General features: G+C 38.7%; 1 protein-coding gene across 2 annotated transcripts in view; it reads right to left on the reverse strand.

The window, feature by feature from the left end:
- Positions 1-1,204: 1,204 nt before the first annotated feature.
- sema3d (sema domain, immunoglobulin domain (Ig), short basic domain, secreted, (semaphorin) 3D) overlaps positions 1,205-22,923 on the reverse strand; it is an 87,581-nt gene continuing 65,862 nt past the window's right edge. The window contains exons 15-18 of one of the 2 annotated variants that reach the window (XM_022679582.2): positions 21,275-21,429; positions 16,796-16,860; positions 16,354-16,490; positions 1,205-3,523 (exon numbers count right to left, since the gene is read on the reverse strand). In XM_022679582.2, the coding sequence (XP_022535303.1) occupies positions 3,131-3,523; positions 16,354-16,490; positions 16,796-16,860; positions 21,275-21,429 (750 nt within the window). In that variant the 3' untranslated portion in view covers positions 1,205-3,130. Of the gene's footprint in view, positions 3,524-16,353; positions 16,491-16,795; positions 16,861-21,274; positions 21,433-22,923 lie in introns of both variants that reach the window. The other variant, XM_007250941.4, reaches the window with a different exon arrangement.

A 22,923-nucleotide genomic window follows, 5' to 3' on the forward strand; every position in this document is an offset into this window, starting at 1 on the left:
GGCATGTACTAATTTTTTTATTAATCATGGGTGTGTATTGGGCATAACATGAAATAAACCAATTAGTGTGTCACTTGCCATTCCCTTTAAGAGGCAGGTACGCTCTGACTTTGGCACGTTCGTATCTTAACAGTGCTGCGTTTTGTGCGTCTTAGCAGTGGCGGTTGATGATTGACTGTTGTCATGGTTTTAATCAGTCAGTGGCACAGCTGTGTTTTCCTACGCCAAAATAGCAAAACCCCAGAAATTTACCAGAACACAACTCACTTTCAGACCACCACGCCTATAGGCGTAGATTTATTCCTAATCTCTGATGCCATTTTGATGGCGTGGGCATACGGTGTGAAAATAGACTGTTGTAAAATAGATGGGGTGTAAGATAGTAAAAAGCATTGTGATGTGCCTTGTGCAGGGCGTACAATAGGGTCCTAGTGTTTGTTTAGATTAGTTTCAGGTAATGTAATTAATGTCATTTCTTCAATTTTAGTTTCATTTTGATTTTGATGCATGGCTATCTATCTTTAAGACATATCTGCAGTATCTGACAATAAGACTAGTAAGACGGTAACCCAAAATGATCAAAAGGTAACATGATTGTTACCTTAAAGCCACAGTCTACAAAGTTTGTGGGATTTGGGACTGCTAGTTTAGTATAGTAATTTCAGGTGAGGTACCAAACCCTGTTCAGAATACATAAAAATAAAATAACACTCTCCAACTTGCTAAATGCACTGCTAACATGACCCCTTTCAACAGGGTCATGATGTGGACATTGCCCTGACCTTGATCACACACACTGACACATTCATGATGCCCTCTGCTCCATGCTGGAGGCTGATGTGAGGTCAGTGTATCTGTGGACTGATGGATGGGAGGAAAGGCTGAGGAGTTCCCCTTCTCTCTAATCTTATCTCAGGCAGTTTGACCTCCTCACTTCCAGCTGCCCAGACTGACTGCCGATGGGGCCATTTCTCAAAACAATTCTACGGGTTGGAGAGCATGACTTCAGTTTATAAATACAGTCATGGGATGGGAGAAAAGACTGTGTGTTTGTGGGTTTATGTGTTTCATTGCAGGAAGGGTTTCTACTGGATTTGAAGCTGGTTTTGGACTACAAATTAGTTTACTCTTAATTTGTTTAACTCTTAAGTACAGTAGTAGAAATGTGAGTATATACAGTAGTAGAAATGTATGGACACAGAGCTTTAGATAAAAGAGTTTATTTCAACTCTGTCGTAATCTTAAATAAGTTCAAATAGTGTAAACAAACTAGCTACAAAAGACACAAATGGAAATATACAAAAATATCATACTCATCCTACCTAATATAAATGTTTTCATCAGTTATCATCAAAGACCCCCATTTAAACCTGGTCACTTTATCAGTCTTAAGCATCAGGATTATATCTAGATGAGGTCAAGATAAATCCACATTAAAATGCATACATAAACACATCCAAAACAAATTGAAGATATATTTATACTTCTGTGTTGAGTTTAGACAAATTTTACAGCTTAGCCTGCACAAGTGGTCTACATTGTTGTGAGCATTTACACTTGTGCATTGCTGTGTCTGTGTCAGTTTAACAGTGAAGCAGGAATACGATGCTCATTAACCAATCACAGTTGCTGCAGGCTTTATAGCCATTACATGTAGTTACATTTCGAGGGAAGGGCAACTGGTTTTTACTTCTGTGTCGAGTCAGTGTAATGTCTACAGCGTAGTCTGTGCAAGTGGCCTACACCATTGTGTGCGTTTATAATTGTGCGTTGGTGTCGTTCTGCAGTTTAATTGTGAAGATAGGAATGTATAGTCTGGAACACAATATTCACCAGACCAATCACAGATGCTGCAGTCTGCATTTCCCCAATGTGTAGATATGATTCACGCTACTGTGTAAGCTATACTGCAGGGTACATACTGCAAAGTAAGCTATGATGTAAATTCATCGCAGAAGCATAAATTGACCCTTAATCCATATTTCAATGACCAAAACCCCTCCTACTAGTGCTGAAAAAACCCAGTAGTGTTTGTTTTAAAATGAATGAATCCGATTTCAGTCTAACAAAATAAAGGCAGATTTGAACACCATGTGGATAAAACCTTAATCAGCATAATCCAGATACTAGTCCATTAAAACAAGCAAGTGTAAACGGGGGTCAAAAATTCAAAAAGATTCATTTGTCCGTCAACAATACTACAGCATGCACAATCTCCTGTACAGAATACATATTTACAGTCATTCAACATGAATGCATTCTTATTACTGGTTATGATTAAAGCACTGAATGTGCACATATTGATCCTTTAGGCATGTGGTGTGTTTTCTGATGTTAGAAGAGTAAAAGTGATCCAAAGTTTTAAATGAGCAGAACGTCCAGCAGAAGACACAGAATAGGATTTATGTCTGAAAAAAGTTGCTCAGAACTGGCCAGTTCTGTGGTTCTGTGGCTCAGTGAGTTCATGGGTGGTCTAGAAGATGGATCCTGTTGAGAAGGGCTTAATAGTTACAGACAAAAGCAGTGGCAAGCATTTCCAATTTATGTCCATAAAGGCCACTAAATAGCACAATTTGGTCATTTCCCTGGTCAAACACAACTAAACAAACTGAGTGTTCAAGCAACAAAATAAACATACTATGCCAAACTAAGGCTGTGTTCAAACTGAAGGCTAATTGGATTCGATAAGAGGACTGTCTGAACCGTCTGAATCAGTTTGGATTTGCCTATCAGGACATCACAAATGTATCTGTATGGTTTTCTGACACAAAAGACACAATGAAATTTGATTTGAGCACCTAGATCATCCAGACTAGGATATGTCTGTACAAACTGAATTGGGATTTGCATTTCAAACCACCTCTAAATGTGTTTTACATCAGATTTGCAAAACAAAAATTGGATTTCCTGTGGTTTCTGTCTGTGCAGACTCTATGTCAAAAATGAGTATCAAGCTGGCAGTGTGAATATAGCCCTATATAAGTCCCTTCAGGATAGGACTTTACCAAAACTCCCCAGTCTTAACAGTCTTTGTATTTTCTCTTTATGTACTGGTAATAGCTTTATTATTGGACATGGGCTGTTCCCCACACCAGTGCTGTACACGGACACCTTCCCTCACACGGACGTCTCAGATGGGCGCCCCCTGGTGGTGCCGTCTGTTTCTGCTCTTGCGAAGCTCCTGGATGTGCTTCCACTTGCCTTTCTGCCGCTGTTTCTTCTCTCTGTGCCACAGCGTCTCACAGTACTCGTCCAGAGAGGGCGCGCTCAGCACACGCAGGTAGTCCTTATAGCGCTGCCGAGACTCCGACGCCATGGCGGCCATAGCCGTGGGGTCCTCCAGAGGCCCTCGTTGCTGTCCGTGGAGCTGCCCGCGGTCCAGCACTCTCAGAGAGAGGTTGAGGAGAGTGCGGGTGAAGCTGTGCTCCTGAGCAGTGCAGAAATACGAACCGGTATCACTGCGCTGCAGCCAGCGAATCAGCAGTCCTCGCTCTGTCACCAATACACGATCATCCAGCTTCACCTGGAACACAGAAACACACACAAATTATACCACAGTTAGTTCAGATCCTGCAATGTGATTGGCTGAGAGGCGTTCTATGAGTGCTGTTTTCAGCCAGTAATGCACTGTAACTAAAGCTCTCCATCTATTACTTCCCCACATACAGGTAACCTAGCAACGATGCAGCACTTACAAGCCAAACAGTGCAGCTACAAACAGAGCAGCAATTAAACTATTTTCACTTGCACAGTTTTAATAACCAAACAGATCGTATTTTCTCGTCATCTTTAACTCGAAATCTTTCAATAAACAATAATAATACAACTGGGGTGTGATCACGATAATACACTTGAGGTTTGTGCTATGATGTGTAATATTGGCACTGCTGTGCTAATCTACAATCTACGACCGCAGCACAGCAGTGCCAATATTACATGCTATAGCTCTTCTTCTCGTGAATTATTGCTTAGTTATTGTACAACTCATTTACACAATTGCTGTATACCTTTGCAACTGTGCTAATGGTCTTTGACTTTGAGTTTGGCTGAGATATTTGATTGGCGGTACTGATTACCTAGTTTAAAAATAAATGTAATACATTTTCTGTCAACGCTCTACTTTTTCTGACAAAAAGTAATGATGACTATTGCATGTTTTCTTGCTTTTATACACAGTGTTATACAGTGTTAGACAGTGATGAATCTGAATAACAAGAGTAATATTTTAAGAATGATTTACCTTTGATGGTTAGTTTTATTAAAATGGCTTAAAATGAAAATCTGATGAAATGGACTTGAATTGTAATTAAACATGAGTGCAAACTTGTGTTAAATAGCCCAGCTCTGTTTGCCCCCAGCATTCTGAAATACAGCACTTTTCGCTGATGCTCCAAACAGGGTTACAGTGCTAGTGATAGGGGCAGAGCATGCCCATGCAAAGAAACCAATATATTTTCACAATTAACAAATTCAAAGTAGCTCCATGCTTCATTGGCAGAATTCTGAATGCCCTGATTTCATGGCCCTTGGTATTCTGACAATCAAGTGTGGAGCTACATTGAGCTTGTTAATGGTGTAAGAACAGTGATTTCTTTGCATGGGCAACGCAATGGGAGCATCTGCTAAAAGGAGTGTATTTCACAATGCTGGGAGTGAACAAATGTGCGCTATTTGATAAAAGGTCTGTACTTGTTATCATGTTTCACTACATCCCAAGTCCATTTCACACTGGGATTCTCTTTTTAAGCTATTTTTTAAACATGATAAACTATATTGTGAGTATTATTTTCATTGTACTATGATTTTCCTCTTCCGAGGTAAAGAGGTAAAATCCCACTTTTCTACCCACTATTAAATTGATCAAATTCCAATAACTTTGATTGATAGTCAGTGTAAAAAAACTTTCTTTTCTTATTCATTTTAAATCATGTCTATTGGTACATTCATGGTCAATATTGGACACAATGTAACAACTGGCAGATTTATATTATGCTGTTAAATAGGCAAAAATGCCAAGACACATTTTCTTTAGTGTGACAGCAACATGTAAAACAGTGTAAAGAAACGTAAAGAAAATCTGTCTACTGAGGAGAAAACTAGTATAAACAGCTCTGAAAAAATAGAGACCCTCTAAAAATGATGAGTTTCTTTGATTTGATCAAATTGAAAACCTCTGGAATATAATCAAGAGAAAGATGGATGATCACAAGCTGAACTGCTTGAATTTTTGCTCCAGGAGAAGCATAAAGTTATCCAAAATCAGTGTGTAAGACTGGTGGAGGAGAACATGCCAAGATGCATGACAACTGTGACTAAAAACCAGGGTTACTCCACCAAATATTGATTTCTGAACTTTTAAAACGTTATGAATATGATCTTGTTTTCTTTGCATTATTTGAGGTCTGAAAGTTCTGAATCTTTTTTTGTTATTTCAGACATTTCTCATTTTCTGCAAATAAATGCTCTAAATGACAATTTGAGAGAAATGCTGTATGTAGTTTACAGAATAATAAAAAAATGTACTCAAACATATACCTATAAATATCAAAATCAGAGAAACTGATTCAGAACTGAAATGGTCTCTTCTTTTTTTTCCCCAGTGCTTTATATAAATGATAAGGCGCTGCACTAAATTATTTCATGCAAAACCATACCCTAATCAAATCAACTACGATTAGAGACTTAGAGCACTGCTGCTCGATCAGCTCACACGTCTAATTCATCACCTTCCACTCCTCTCTCAGCTTAGTGAAGGTAAACCCTGGGAAAAGCACTTTCTCATTCAGTGCAGTCCACCGTAATTAAGCCTCACCTCCAACTCCAAATGGAGAATTCACATGTCACCTGTGCAGCTCCTGCCCATAAATCATCTTGACCAGACTGAACACTGCCAGGCTGAGGCTGCAGCACACAGCATGACTCCCACCCTCCTCCTCCTCACACAGGTCAAAGGTCACTCCTTCACCTCTAGGCTCAGCTTCCTGCTGACCTCTCATTATTGCCTTTTGATTGGTTATTAGCGCCACATTAGACATTGGGAGACAGAAGGAGGTTGCCTACCCTTGATCAGGGATGTCGAGAGCAATTAGTAGACCTGATCTAAAGAACCACTCAAATCTTTTTTAAGTTTTTTAAATTGTAATTATCATAATGTCAAGTCCTGTGATCTTAAATAGTACAAAGATAAGCAATATAATGTGATATAATGTATATAATACAGTATCGGTCAAACGTTTGGACACATTTTTTGTTTTTTACTACATTGTAAATTTACACTGAAGTAATTTAGACTATGAAGGAACACATAAGGAATCATGTAGTAAACTTAAAAGTGTAAAATAAACTATTTAGGTGGGCTCTTAAGGTGCTTTCCACTTGTGGTTTCTGGGCTCTGAATATCCTGTGCAAAAGAGGTAACTCTTGGTCTTAATTTTCTTGGTCTTAATAAGAGCCAGTTTCATCATAACATTTGATGGTCTTTGCAATATACTAACATAATACTAATATAATGAGAACAAAATATCATAACAAACGAATTGTATCCTTTTAAAGACAATACACTTTATTAATTTTGGAACCCAAAAAGTTCCCAGCTTGAACCAAAGCAGGGTATATTCATAATAATATATATAGAGTATATACACATTGCTAAGTGCGGAGGCAGGGGAACCATGGGTCCGCCCCACACAATGATGTGCAGCTCCGGTCTGTCCCAGCTGGCCCACGTTGGACCACATTATGACTTTGCCTTAGCCTTTACTCGAGAGATACTCTGATGGTGAGAGGAAGGCTGAGGCAATGTGAACCTAAGAGACTCTAAAGTTAAGCGACTAGAGACGCACTGGGTCGTTCCTGTGTTTATTTAAGTTTGTTTTGGGTGTCCATTTTTCCATTTTTCCTAATAAAGATACGTTTTGAGATCATGCCCACAGTCACAATATATGTAAGTGCCTTCACAATGGACGATATCACGATTATTAAAATGATTAATGTTATGTTTATTTATTGATAAGTCGATAATGTAACTATTGTGACAGGCCTAAGTGGTGACTATGTCAAAGAGACCACCATCCAAGAGAACACAGTAATGGCCTTTCTTCAGCTTGTTGATCCCCTTATCAATCACTCTCCAATCACATTCTCAGCCTCGCTCGCCCTCCTGCTGCCCAGATTCCAGATTTATCTGCATAAAGGCTAGCTCTCTCTCTCTATCTCTCTCTCACTCCGTCGATGCCTGCCAATTCTTCTTTCATGTCATGCTGTTGTCAAGGGCTAAAACAATACAGCTGTGGTCTAGAGAAATAAGGGGGCTTCAAAGCATACCTAACCCCTTTTAAACACACGCCTGCTCTCACACACACACACACACACACTAGCACACACTAGCACACAAGTTCATGGTCCATTAGCTTTTACAATTTCCATTTAAAGAATCCATCCTTTACTTAAGTGTTGAACAATGTTTGATTATAACGGTACAACTGAACCTCCTCCACACCTGCAACGTCTGTGACTAAAACACAAAATAACTCACACACATCTCAAGATGGAACGTTGTGTGTGTGTGTGTGTCATGCTGATGCCATGGTCTCTACAGTGTGTCTGACACTGTGTACTTGTGTGTAATAATGTGCTTAGCTCAGGGTAAAGCCGTGTGCTAGCTGTAGATCAGGCTCTGGATCTGCTGTTGAAGGTTTTATCACGCCCTGATCGTAGCGCAGGGCCCGGGTTCTAGCTGTGCTCTGTAAAAGCAGAACCAGGTCAGGGCGTTCTCTCCCTTCTGCGTCCATCTGAGGGCCGTAAGACACTGAGCGAAAGAGCGAGGCCTTCTGGTCAGGATCAGTCGCACTAGCTTTAGCACAGTCGCTGATCCTCCTGGGAAATCAATCGGGGTTGTTAAAGTGTGGGAAGAGGAAGGAGAGGCTGAAACAGTGGTCCAAACTTCCAAAACTGCACAGTGTTCCCCTTGTATCAGATGTAGTTGATCATAAAAGAATTGTTGGGGTCTTGGGGTCAGTTTGTAATGGAGATAGAGGGCTAATGTATAGATAATAAATACAAGAAGCTTCTATTAGCCAGTTAGCATGCGCTGGTAATCTAAAGTATATATATATATATATATATATATATATATATATATATATATATATTATGTGCCAGTTTCTTACACAAAGACTAAATCTAGTCATGGACCAAATTTTTTATGACAGATAATTTCCAACTAAATTTTACACTGTCTAGGCTGGGCTTTATAAAAAAAAAAACAGCCCTTTACTCTTACAAATAAAGGCGTGTGATTATACCTTTAGACCTTTAATAGGCTCTCTATGCTCATATATCTCTAATAAAAAGAAGAATCCTGCCAGAATTAGAAGAATTTCTATAATGGCATTGCTGATGTGATGTGATGTGATATGCTGTTGAATGAAAACTGCTGGAATTCTCGCCATTGTATCCTATTGAGACCCTGTGTTCTTATATGGGGACATTACCTGTCTACTTCTATGCACCCTTCATACTTTTTTAACATATCTTTGCATGAATCCCAGTCAAATGTTTTTACAGCCAGTCCAGACAAAAAAAAAATATGTGCCATGTCAAAATTATCATCTAACTTTATGTTTAAAACTATTTTTTTTTTACATAAAGTAGGAAGCTAACATTTTGTTACATATCAAAATATACTACTGTCACCATGTGAGGACCTTTTTCTGTAAAAAATAACGTATTGTTCCAAGATAAAGTTTGTTTTTATACTTGTTAGGTTTTACTAATCCCAGATAGATTATTTTTAAAAAATTAAATATGCTCACCAAGCAAAAGTCTGGGTCTCAGGAGGGTATAGATAACAAAGGCAGTGACTGATAGACTCCAACTAACTCAGGATCTTTCTTTGTAAAACAGCCATGATGGATAAAACTCAAATATTTGTATTTTTAATACAATGACGATGATACCATCAGTGCAGGAAATGGTTACTTTGGTTGAAGAATTTGAAGGCCACAGCCCATTACACACACACACACACACACATACACACACACACACACACACACACACACACACACACACACACACACACACACACACACACACAAACACATCTTTCAAAGGAGGATCCATCCTTGTTTAAAACCCATGAGACACTCTCAGCCTAAGTTCTCCCATAACAGTGAGCTATCAGTAGGGCCTGTTTTTCAGTTGTTGTTTTTTTTTTTGTTTTTTTTGATGGCATGCACAAATCTGTATCAGTTTAGTTTGGTTTGGGTAAACATTCACACCATCACACACTCTCACTCATACACACACACACACACACTTCCACATACACACACTCTCATTCACGCTCATTCCTTTCCCATCACTCAGCTCAGCCTCATTCTTTACAAGCTGAAGTGTTGGGTCCAATTTTTAAGATTGTGCTGCAGGTGTGTAGTATGTGATTGTGTTAGTGTGTTATGTGTGTGTGTTTATGTGTGTATCTGGGGCCTTGCGTGTGTGTTGCAGGTGTGAATAACATCTGTGCCGTGCCACATCTGGAAAGGATGGATGGATGACGGGAGATGGAGGGAAGTCGAGGAAGACGAGAGCGAATGTGAAATAAAAGCAAAGCTCACGCCGGGCGGTGGTGTTTATTTACAGCGGGACTTAAAACAGCTTTCTGAGAGCACCATGCAGCGCATGTATGTAGCCCCCACAAAGGTCAGCCATAGCATCTTTCTCACACACACACACACACTTACACACACACACCAAACACACTACAGAATTCAGTGTGGCTATTCAGTAGTGATTAACTATAGTAGTGATGAATCGATACTACAGTGCTGCTGATATAACACTCGGAGGAGTTCACTCTGGCCATATCCATTCATCATAGCACATAACACACACACACACACACACACACACCAACACACAGACGCACACACAAACACAGTACAAGGTCAAACACTCCTCCATATCCACTCTCTGAGAGAGAGAGAGAGAGAGAGAGAGAGAGAGAGAGAGAGAACTGGATAGGATATGAGGGTAGGTAGGTGTGTGTGTGTAAATGTGTGTGTGTGTGTGTGTGTGTGTGTCAGTACACACTCGCCTATATGTGGGAGGATAACGGCAATTTCAGGGTCCAAGGTTGAAATGGCAGTGAGAGATGGAAGAAAAGAGCACAGAGCTTCAGCACTGTTGAGAGATGAACTACTGTGATGTGTGAAAAGTAAAAGAAGAGAAGAAAGGGAGGAGATGACAAATAGAGTGGTGAAGTTTATTTATACGTTCATCTGCTCTACCCATATCTCTCTCATCTGTTCATTTCCTACCACCAATATGAAGAGCACTCCATTATCCTGCCTCTCTTTATTGCTTCAATTATTTTATGTGAATTATTGCATCATATAAAAACAGCAGTATGATTCAAACAGCTTCAGTAAAACCAGCCAGACTGTTTATGGCATTTTCGTAGACGTCCACGCACTTAATTCACAATCACATCATCAATGCTGAGCAAAAACCTCCAAAAAAACTAGGGGCGGGACAAACTATTGATATTGTGATGTATCATATTGTGGTAACACTGTACATTACAAGTGTTGACTAACTAACATGAATTAATGCATTAGTTACAATTAATAAGACATGAAGTAATACATTGCCAATGCTTAGGTAATGTTAATTAAACACAATTGAACGATAAATCAAATACTTTATTATCATATACTTTACTAATGTTAGCCAAACAAGTAACAACTGCTTTAGTTCATCTTCTTGTCATTTGCTTGTGTACTGCAGTTATGCATGCGGTAATCGTTAAATATTGATATTTAAGTAAGTATTAGTCTGGATGGTGCTTATGCTTCATTTCATCATATATATGTGTGAGCGTTTGTTGGAATTCAATTTGCAATGTAGAAATTGTAAACCATGATTAACCAATAATGCCTTTATTAAGCATTATTAACATCTGTTAAACATCACTAAGCACAAATACAGCTCTGTTCAGTGAAATAAATATACCTGATGTAAAGTGAAATTAAAATAATTCTAATCCATAAAGAAATGTATTTTTAATAGAAGTAAACAATGTAAAATATATAACATTTTTATTAGTTAACTGACATTAGTAAATTAAATAAGTAAATGGCTTAAATGGCTACCACTGCATACGTGTTATCACAGCCAAATATAATTATAACTAATATTTAATTAATAAATATTTACCAATGACTGCTTTACTTCTAACATATTTAACTTCATGTGAAAATAACATTAATTAATGCTGAAGTTCCATGTTTAACTAGCATTACCTAAGTATTGTTAATGTATTACCTCATGTCTTATTCATGGTAACTAATGCATTAATTCATGTTAGCTAGTCAACACTTAATGTAAAGTGCTACCCATATTGTTTTCGTTTGCAAAATATTATTGATACATGGCGTAGAAGATCTATATATATATATATATATATATATATATATATATATATTATTTTTTTTTTTTTTTTCTAAGACACTTTAAACTACTAAAACACTAAAACTCACAACAAGCTACATGGTGGTGCTAATCAAATGAATATGGTAAAACTGTGGTAAAAAAAAACGTTGTTAGATTCTGTGAAACTAACACCAATACACCAACCATAATTTCTGGTATTTGCTTATTTAGGAGCATTTTATACCATTATTACAAAACTCCACCACCCCGTGTGTAGTCACTTGACTAGAGCTTACAACAACTAACCTAAAAAGATTTCCTAGAATGCTCTCACTTCTGAAACATATTCTTAGAATCACCCTGCTGAAAAACCTTCAAGGGCATGTTGTGAAATATTACATTTGTACAGTGGATTGCTTAAAATGTTCAAGAAGGAAAGCACTAAGGCCTTTGAGAAATAAAGAAAGTAAAAATCTACCTGATATCAGAGCTCAGAGGTGTTTCAGTGGTGTTGGATCCCCTGATCAAACCACAGTTTAACTTGTTTACTTCCAGACTTGTCTTGTAATACTCTGATGAGGGAATATCATATCAACAGGGAACAGTATTTGCACCTGGCCTGTAAGAATAGCCACATATTTCTCGGCCATGGAGAAATCATCTTTTTGTTTAACTATGGACCACATCTGGATGGAGGAAAAAAGGCTAAAGAAGACTCATCAGACTGTGTTATTTTTGTTCAGCCCATGGGGTGAAAGTTCTGTGCCCTTCTAAAACACAGAATGTTATGAATTTTTATGTACTGGCATCTGGTGCGAGCAGTTTTGGAACAGCACTTTGTTCATGCTTGGCAGAGTTATCATGATGTTTGAGATTGTTCCCACTGGCATATTAAAGCATTCTGAATTCTGGAGGCAGTAACCAATGGATCTCTAATTTGGGCTTTGATAAACTGGACAATTTGGATCTGTTAGATACTTTGTTTTGCTTTGCAAACTCTGAAACTCTATGGGCCAAACCTATTTCTCATTTGTATCCCTGTTCGTTGTTTTTTTCCTTTATTTTAAAACTGAGTAACAATTTGGAGCTGTCGAATCCTCCCTCTAAGTAATGGAAAAGCTCTTTAAAAACCTGATGCGGCATCAAAATACAGCTCTGGGAAAAAAAATGAGACACTAAAAATTATTATTTATTTGACCAAATTAAAAACCTCTGGAATATAATCAGAGAAGGATGGGTGATCACAAACCTTTAAACCAAGCTGAACTGTTTGAATTTTTGCACCAGGAGTGGTATAAAGTTATCCAAAAGCAGTGTGAAAGACTGGTGGAGGAGAACATGCCAAGATGCATGAAAACTGTGATTAAACACCAGGGTTATTCCACCAAATATTGATTTCTCTGCATCTTTTTTGTTATTTCAGCAATTTCTCATTTTCTGCAAATAAATGCTCAAAATAATAATATTTATTATTATATATATTTTTTTTTATAGCAAAAAAAAAAAGATTCAAAAACTGAAGTGGTCTCTTCATTTTTTTTCAGAGCTGTATATAAATAAAAAAGAAACCTGCTTGGTTACCATGACACTAGCTGTGCTCTATAGATTACCCTGACAATTTGTGGTGATAGTAGTGGAGTGGTAAAGTTCACCAACCTGCCTTCTGCTGGATTTTAGTTCAATTTAGTGCACTGAAGCTTGTTTAGGGGGTTTGGGGTCAATTATTTATTATCGTTTAGTCCTAATTCCTTAGTAATAGAGAGCCTAAGTTTAGTAATAGAGAGCCTAAGTTAGCTATTTATTGAAATTTTCCCATTCCAACTTAAACTGTGTAGCAGTCTCAATAACATTTAGCGAACTATCTAGATATTGCCACATACTACTAGCTTTTTCTTCTTCTTGCTATGAAGAAAGCAGCTATAAATACACTGAAACTACAATACACTAAGTTCCATAGTTGTCATATGATAGTCCAATTTTTTTTTTGTTTTGTTTTGTTTTGTTTCTTTGGCCACCATCCTGCCAGTATTTTCATTATAAACCTTCATTTGGCATACTCCTCCAAACAAATCTCCATTTGGAGGGCCAGGTAGCACTAACAATTCACCATACCCCTCTATAACAACAAGGATCAGGGTTACCCTTCCCCTAGTCTTGAATGCACAAAACAAAGTGGTAGGACTAGGTGGTAGGAGCAATGGCTAGAACTGGACACTTTTATTTGAGCTCAAATGTTGGAATTTTCTAGTTCCAAGTAGGAAGCTTTAACTAAAAAGCAACTACAGGTCAGATTTCCAACTCAGAAAGTCAGGAGGGTCTGGCAAACCCTGAGTTCAGAATCCAAGATGGCTGCCCTGCACAGCAACAGTAGTAAACTAAGTAGCATTATACAGTTTGTTATCACTTCTGTCTGTTTGTGTGCTATTAAATGAGGCATACACATTGTACTGTCTTACTTCTATCTATGGGCATGAGTCCATGGTGTTTGGATGTGCATACTATTGTAAAATACCTGGTTGTTATCAGCTAGTATTGCTTGCAATGCCAACCATGGACATTGCAAACAGTCTAAATGTTTCCAGCACCAACATCCAACATCCAAGCTAAATAAAAAACAGTATTTTTTCTGTTTCCACAGCTTTTCAGGCTGCTTTTGTTAAGTTGTTAATCTGTACTCTACTCTGAACCGAACTCATTGAGTTTGAACAGTCTTTTCCAGCAGTTTTCACTCTTGGCCATTATGTAATATCTCCAAAATTATGCAACTCCTCTGCGTTTCAATGTGAGAGGTTTAAGTGTTACCATAATTCAACTGTTAAAATATGTGCACTCACCAAAACCTGCAGGAACAAACGCATGTATTTTTTTTCTTTTCTGACACATGACCCAAATTTACAGGACGTACTTTCTCCACTGTGAGTGCTGGTGTGTGTTTATGACTTGGAGAGTCTTAGAGCATCATTCTCGAGTTTTCGAGCATTGTGTTTTCCTTCTTGTCTCAGTCTTCCTCAGTCTTCCTCAGTGTTCTCAGAATGATGGCAGAGCTCTAAACTCTAAATCATTGGACGAGCTGGTCTGGCCGCTTGGCTCTCTTTGAGGTAAAGTTGCTGTGTGTGTTCTCAAGCAGGAATTATGGAGAGGCGTGGAGACAGCAGCTGTCATCCAGACCTGCTCTCATAGCAGGAGCACTCAAGAAGACCACTAGACTTTATGCTACCACTCACACATTATTTACTGGGGTATACGACTGTAACCAAGTCCGGCCCGGGGGACCAAACATAACAGTTCTCCAGTAAATCATACAGGCTCTTCTGAAAGTGTAAGTTATGTGTGGTCATAGTAGGGGGTTTAAATCTGTGAGCTGACCACAATTTATGTACCAGTTTTGAAGGTTTAGAAAAGTTCCAAGCACTTTTGTATTTTGGATTGGTTTTAAGTTGAGAAAATAGGCTGTGAATTATTTATTTTTTGGCTAAAAAACTACTTTAATATAAAAAGGCTCTTAGAGGCTACTTTTGGACAGTGTGCCTCCTAATGAGAGATTGTTAACAGCATTGTTAACGAGCCTCTATGATGCTCTAAAAGACATTTTGCCCAGTTGAGAGGTGGAGGAGCTTTGATAATCCTGCCATCTAGATCACCTGTCTTCTAGCCACCTTTACCTTCAAACTGGAACCTAGTAAGCTTTGGCAATAAACCTTCTATTTGGGAGCCAAACATCTACTGGGTTTGAGTATGTTGGTCTTGTAGGGAAAGCTTCAAGACTTTATTTTTTTAATTAGCAACACGCTGTCACAATTGCTGGTGTAAGGATCTAGGGAGCCATCTCATATGATATTCAGTCACTCCTAGTAGTGATACGAGGGACATTAACAGCTCAATATATGTGCAGGACGTCCTGTGGCAACATGTGTTGCCTCTCATAGTATAGGGCTTTCAACTAGCATTTTTCAGCATTGCATCATATCTCCAGGAATTGCAACACTTTGTTGGTTGCCAAATCTATCAGCAATCAAGCATTTATGGAATCAGCTGTAACGTCAGCTCTGGCAACCTATGAGTGTGATAACATCTGTGGGCAAATGTGCTGCAGAATGCCATTCAGAACCATTATGCCTCCATGTTCAACTGAATAGGTTTTCCCCAATAAACGTATATGTTTACTATAATATTGTATTTACTTATATCATCCTTACATTCAATTCAAATAAATCATTAGATTAGATTTTAACTCATATATGCTCACACACACACACACGCGTGGTGGCCTCTATTTTCGTCCATTTCACTCAAAATTGTGGAAAAGAGCTTTACTCAACCAACCTTTTTTTTTTTTTTTTTTAAGAATTAAAGTTTTGGTTACTCCAACGCCCCCCCAGCGACAAGGGTCCCCTATTTACAGCCACCTTACATTCAGCTTAAAATACCCTATATTAACTGGAAAATATATACATTTAAACTTTTATTTTAATAATAACAACTCTTAACCTGATATTGGAGGCTAATAATGTGCATATTTTCGAATTGCGGCTCCCAGTGGTGTATAATGACACTGCATTTGTCCTGTGTGGACATCCATTCTCTGATTTCATCAGGAAAACATATCGACACCCTTGTTCACTTAGAATTAGGCTCCCTAATTAGTGAACAACATAAAAAAACGAGAAAAATATCCGTCACACTACGAAAATGCAATGCATGCCTTTATGCACAGATTTACAACATTATTAGCGACACTAAAATAATGTTTTATTACAGGATTTTTTGTAAGAAAAAAGTTTAAGTGTTTGTCTAAGATGTGAGGTGACGTGTTTTAAATTTCCTTAACACGATTGGCAGAGAGGGAAAGGAAACTGCGCAATAGGTGGAACTGCCCGAAAATAGGGGACGGCTGAAAATAGGGGACCACATGTTACATACCTCTTGACGGTGATCAGCACCAGGTCTCTGTATAAACCACCGGATCTGGGCCTGCCGTGACTTAGGGACACACTCCAGGAATGAAGAGTTGTTCTCCACACCATACATCACCTTCTCTTCTATGTTCTTACCAAACACTGTACAGACACCAAACACACACAAAGAAAAAGATTACATTTGAATAGTGGTAAATGCATAGTTCTGCATGTGTGAGTGTTTTGTGTATCAGGGCTCATCCTCTGTATTTTATATTCTATCATGCTTATCTCTATCCAGAGCACTCCTGCAGTACGTGAATGAAAGAGCGGAGAGTATTTTTGACATTTGGCTGTGAATTCCATTAAGCCAGCCCCTCTGGACAATGCTGCATTTTCTCTAAGTACAAAGCAGAGCTCTCAGCACAGCTTTTATACACACATACACGCAGAATGCACACACTCACCATCATCCGTGTCCCAGCAGTGACTGGATGGGTCTCCGTGTTTGATATCCTGCCTCCTAGCCCTCCTGTAAAAATGGATATACTATTTTAACACAACTAAAAATGATAACAATATATGCATGAAATATACTTTTTCATATAGTGTTGATTACATATACTAAAAAGCAAAATATTCATTTGACCAATCACATGGCCTGTTGTTTCCTTTTAATAAGTAGTGGTGGTTCAATACCCTTGCCTGCTAAGCTACCACCGTTGGATCCCTGAGGATACCTGTTAGAGGTGCTTGTTTAGGGGTGCTAAAGGATGGGTACCCCAAGCTGTCTTAGCTATGCTAAGCTATGTAAAGATTACCTGATTTTTGATGTGACCTAAAGTTTGGAGAACTGTGTCCAGAACCAGAACGTTATGGTTTTGAATCCCTGCATCCACTAGCTTCAAACCCTCTATTCTCCGGTGCCTTAAGGATATGTGAGACAGACTTGGGATCAAAAGGTTGCTGGTTCATTGCTCTAGACAGGGTTGTGGGTTCAGTCACTACATCATTTTAATAGGTAGTGGTGGTTCAATCCCCTTGTCCACTCCAGAACCAGAAGGTTACGAGTTCAAATCCGCTAAAATGTGTTAAGCTATGTAAAGTTTACCTTATTTTTTATGTGATCTAATGTTTAGAGAACTGGGTCCAGAACCAGAAGGTTACAGGTTCTCCTTACAACTCCTTACATCTTCTAGGTTTAAATCCTCTATTCTCCAGTGGCTTAAGGGTACGAGAGGCAGACTTGTAATCAAAAGGTTGCTGGTTCATTGCTCTAGATAAGGTTGTGAGTTCAGGCACCACAACCACTTGGATACCACATGTTTTTTTTATAGCGTAGAGCAACCCATTTTCCATCAAAGAGATGCAGTTTAGATTGACAGTTTCTTTGTTCAGGGCCAGGTTGTGGGTTCAATACCCACATTCATTAAGGTGCATGGTGTTTTTTTTTGGTCTAGAACAACTCTATCTACAGGGGCCTAAATGTTATAGAGGCTGGCCTGGAATCAGAAGGTTGTTAGTTCAATGCCCACAGTTACTAGACTTCCTGGTTGTTACGTGCAACGAGTGCACGTGTGTTTTGGTTTTCTTTTTGTTCCCCCCGTGTCTCTCGCTCTCTCGCGCTCTCTCTCTCTCTCTCTCTCTCTCTCTCTGTGTAGGTTACGTTAATGGAGAAACGTGATTGGCTGAGCACCAATGAAGATCCTCCTCCAGCTTGGCTGCAGCTGCCAATCACACTCTGCGCTGAGACAGGAAGAGGCGGGCCTTACAGTGTAAGAGGAGCCTGAGGGGAGCCGCATGGCACGCAGCAGCATGGAGCGGTGTGAGCGCGTCCGAGGCGGCAGATACAAACGCTGGTTGTGAGAGTGAGAGCGATTTAAGAGTGTGTGCATCTGAGTGAGTGTGTTTGCTGCCCAGTTAATGCTGAGGTAGTCCTGTTGAACAGTTGTGCTGTGAGTTTGTTCATTCTGATCCTGTGTAGATCCTTTGTTGCACTCTAGTCCAATTGTGCTGAGTTTATTGATTCTGATCCAATGTATACTTAAATCTACACTCTAGCTCTTAATTCTAAACTTTGGTAACAACTCACATTGTTTGAGCACATTAATTACTCCACCTCACTTCTGTTTGTCTACTGTGTGGACAGGTAAGATGGGCGCCCTACATACACACACACGCAGGAGCATATTTGTTTAGATACACTAGGTTAGGGGCGGGTGCTACTTTTGTATTTTGGTTAGTTTAGTTTTTGGTTAGGCAGTTTAGTTTTGTTTTATTATTTTCTTTTCGTTGGCACCGTCCTTAGTCCACCTTTAGACTACAGTTTCTGTTGATTTATTTTTTTCTTAAATGCACTTTCTAGTTTTGTTAAAAGTACATTTAATTTGATTTATTCTCTTTAGCTTCAGTTTATTTATTTCTGTCTATATATTTTTGTACCCCTTTGATTCCTGTAATAAACATTTTTGTTTTACCACCAATTGTTGTCTTTCCACTTCCTCCGCTACCACATGCCATTTTGTTACTCCTCCTCACCCCTAGACAAAAGGGGAGGAGCATAACACTGGTTTATGGCACTATACAAAGTTATGGGTTCAATAGTAGGCTCCACTATAGGGTATCACTGTTTTTGACCTTTAATAACCCTCTCTTGTTCATACGCCTACAAGTTAGTGAGGTGGGCTTTGGACCAGCAGGTTGTTGGTTTGATAACCAGCAACCCCCTGGGCTACAGCCATTAGGATACATCCATGTTTAGCCATAAGCAAAGCTCTTTCCCCTTCCTCCATAGCAATCATGGTTTAACTAAAGACCTGGTTATAATCTGCAAATGGTAATAAAGTATCTTAAACTAACCTCTCTTTCTCTCTTTCGCTCGCTCTGACTCTGCATCTGCTCGAAATGACCTGACCTGCTTGTGTCAGCTGCAAAGCAGAAAGCCAGGGCAGGAGAGAAAAGGGCAAGAAAACTTCTTTGGCAGCTCACATACATCATCTCAACAACAAAGCTCCTCTAATCAATTTGCCTGTCCAGTCCACTCCCACAACACCCTGTGGGCATCTGAGCCGCAGAGGAAAAATCAAATATTTATCATTTTTTTCTGGTGCTGAACTTCAGGAAAAAGCTCACCCTGGAGAAGTGGGTCAGAATGAGGGCACAGCGGAGTCCACTCACACTCCTTCATTATTCTTTCCACACATTCATATTCATCCCACTGTCTTACCATATCGTTCAGACCAGTCACATGCAGTTACTCTTACTAATGTATCTAAACTCTCCTACATACTGTTCTCCAAAGCTGAACTATTCCCTTACATATACTATTATAAAAGTTAAGATTGCTTTTAATTAAGCGATAATACACCTGAGGTTCGTGCTATAATGTGTAATATTGGCACTGCTGTGCTGAGTTCGTAGGCATGAGTGGTATAAATCAAGTGGTATAAATCCATTATACCACAGTTCTATTATCGCTGTTTATTGAAAGATTTTGAGTTAAAGAGGATGAGAAAATATAATCGATTTGGTTATAAACACTGTGCAAGTTAAAATAGTTTCATTGCTGCTCTGCTTGTAGCTGTGCTGTAAGCTCAGCATTGTTTCTAGTTTAGTGTTGTGGTCTCTATTTTCGGCCATTTCAGTCAAAATTATGGAGATTTAAGCTTACTGTAAATAAACGTACGAGCTTCACTCACCCAAATAACCGCTTTTCAGGAGAGAAATCTATGTAGATTAAAATCAGTGCTCAATTTTGTTTTTTAAAGTTTTTTAAAGTTTGGTGACAAGACCTGTGAAATTACAAGGGTCCAGGATTCAGCTTAAAATACCCTATATTAACTGGAAAATATATACACTTAAGCTTTTATTTTAATAATAAAAACTTTTAACCTGATATTGTTGGCTGATAATGTGTGTAATAATGCATATTTTTGAATTGCTGGGCTTTTTTACACCTATTGGAGACATGGCATATCTGCACTGTGCCTATGGGATCCAGCGGCTCTCTGTGGTGTATAATGGCAATGCATTTGGTTTGTATTTGTTTTGTAAGCGCTGCATCATTGCTACGTTACCTGTATGTGGCGGAGTAATACATGGAGAGCTTTAGTTACAGTGCATTACTTGTTAATAATGTCAATCGTAAAACCCCTTTAGCCAATCACGTTGCAGGGTCGGACCTAACTTTTTTTTAATCATCTTTTTGACAGAAAGGGTTCTCTTTGCACTCCTCCCATGATAACCAAACCTGTTTACACTCTTTTTGATGGTAGATGCTGTACATTGACGTATTATACCATGTCACAAATTACCTGTGTGTCTTGTAAAAACATTTTAGCACTGTAGGAAAGTATTTTATGAATCTGGGCTGGGCTATGATGGCCTAATCTGGTCCTGTCAGCAGCTCATATACGGTAAATATTTTTAAATAGTTTTATAATTATTCTTTTTAAACTACTTCCCAGACTTATATACAAATACAACTTGCTTTCTTTGGATCTGGCCATGATCATCTGGCTGTGAATGTATCCCAAAATGTTCCTTAAGAAAAAATGCATTTTACCAATGCACACATTTTGACTGTATTGTGTGTTGAATTATTTTACTTTAATTTAAATCCTTAGATATCCCTCAAATTAAAAAAATCAAACCAAATCAAACAAAAGTTCATGGGGTGTCTAACATACTTAATGTAGCTTGTGTGGCATAGTGGATAAAACCACTACCTGCTAGTGAGCTACCACATCAAATGGAACACTGGGGTTCAATTCCAGGTCTGGGTGACTAAATGCTGCGTAGCTACACCAATAAGATTTCTTGGGCAAGACTCTAAACACATTAGTCCACCTCTATAATGGGAATAACCTTGTAAGTGACTTTGGATAAAAGTGTCAGCTAAATGCTGTATATGTAAAAATGTAATACTGTATAAGTGCATATGTTACCTCTTGGATGCCGGTACGTATCTGGAGCAGTGAGAACCGTCCCAGGCGCAGTATGGGTCTCTAGCCAGGCAGCATTCAGCGCAGCCCTGCCCATAAATGTGACACCTGTGCAGGGCCACCAGCACCAGGCCGTCCCCTCCTCCAACAAACAGCTGCTGCTGAAAACACAAGAACATCACGCCCTCACAAACAGGACACGAGCAGCAGCAGCAGCAGCAGCACAGCAACACAGCCGGGAAAACTGCTTACACTGTCCGGAGTGCTTTTTTTAAACCTCCCTGAAAGAACCATCAGTATGGGTGATTTATTTGTTCTGTGTCTGCTGCTCAGTAATCAGAGCAGGTATGCTTTGCTTTCATCTGCAGGCAAATGCTTCCTTCCTTCCCCTTCTTCCTTTTTTATTGTATTTCTCTTTCACCATGTCAACCTGCTATATAGTCTCTAAAGTATAGAGCTGTGGTGAAGGCACCTAGATGTGGTGAAGCTCTGCTGCAGAGGAGGCTGAAACACAGCAGGCTGAAAGTGAAATATTAATGTTTATAAAAGAAGACGGGGTCAAAAGAGCACAGAAACAAGGCAGAAATGATGAAAGTCAGATTGGAAATTTGGAAAGGTCAGGCTGGGGTGACCCTGCAGTCGTCTCTGACTGGTGTGAGAGAGATCGATTGGTGGAGAGATGGCCACGAGAAAGCAGAAGATTGTCCTTGGCCTGACCCAGCCATGGAGTTCAGCGGATAATGAGACAAACAGGAGCGAGGGAGGAAAATTTGTGTATATGTGTGTCTGTATGAGAGAGATTGCAAGAAAGAGAGGGGGAGAGATAGGTCAAAAAATTTAGATACATAGAGAAAAAAAAAAAAAACACTTTAAAGCTCTGGAAAAAAATGAGACCACTAAAAATGATGAGTTTCTTTGATTTTACCAAATTGAAAACCTCTGGAATATAATCAAGAGGAAGATGGACGATCACAAACCATCAAACCAAACTGAACTGTGTAAAGTGGAATAAAGTTACCCAAAAGCAGTGTGTATGACTGGTGTAGGAGAACATGATGCCAAGATGCATGAAAACTGTGATTAAAACCAGGGTTATTCCACCAAATATTGATTTCTGAACTTTATGAATATGAAACTGTTTTTTTTTCGCATTATTTAAAGGGTGTGAAAGCTCTGCATATTTTTTTTTTATTTCAGCTATTTCTTATTTTCTACAAGTAAATGGTCTAAACTACATTATTTTTATTTGAAATTTGGATAAAATATCGTCTGTAGTTTATAGAATAAAACAACAATGTTCATTTTACTCAAATATATACCTATAAATAGCAAAATCAGAGAAACTGATTCAGAAACTAAAGTGGTCTCTTTATTTATTTCCAGAGCTGTATATCTGCTGTGATTGTGCAGCAGCCTTAAGCATGGTAAAGATGCTGTAGAGGGATTACTAAGGTTATTTATCTGTAAATGCTAAGTATCAGCTTTTTAAATCTTACATTTTTGTATAGATAATAACAAATAATATACAAACAGTTTATGCTGCTGATTATTACAGAGCTAAAAGTACCTTATTTAGTAGTAGTAGTAATTACGTCCATTCTGATTCATTGTGTAAGTGGTGGTGTTAAGTGATACACACTCTGATATCTGAT

Source organism: Astyanax mexicanus, chromosome 9, assembly GCF_023375975.1.
Source record: "Astyanax mexicanus isolate ESR-SI-001 chromosome 9, AstMex3_surface, whole genome shotgun sequence".
Lineage (NCBI taxonomy): Eukaryota > Metazoa > Chordata > Actinopteri > Characiformes > Acestrorhamphidae > Astyanax > Astyanax mexicanus.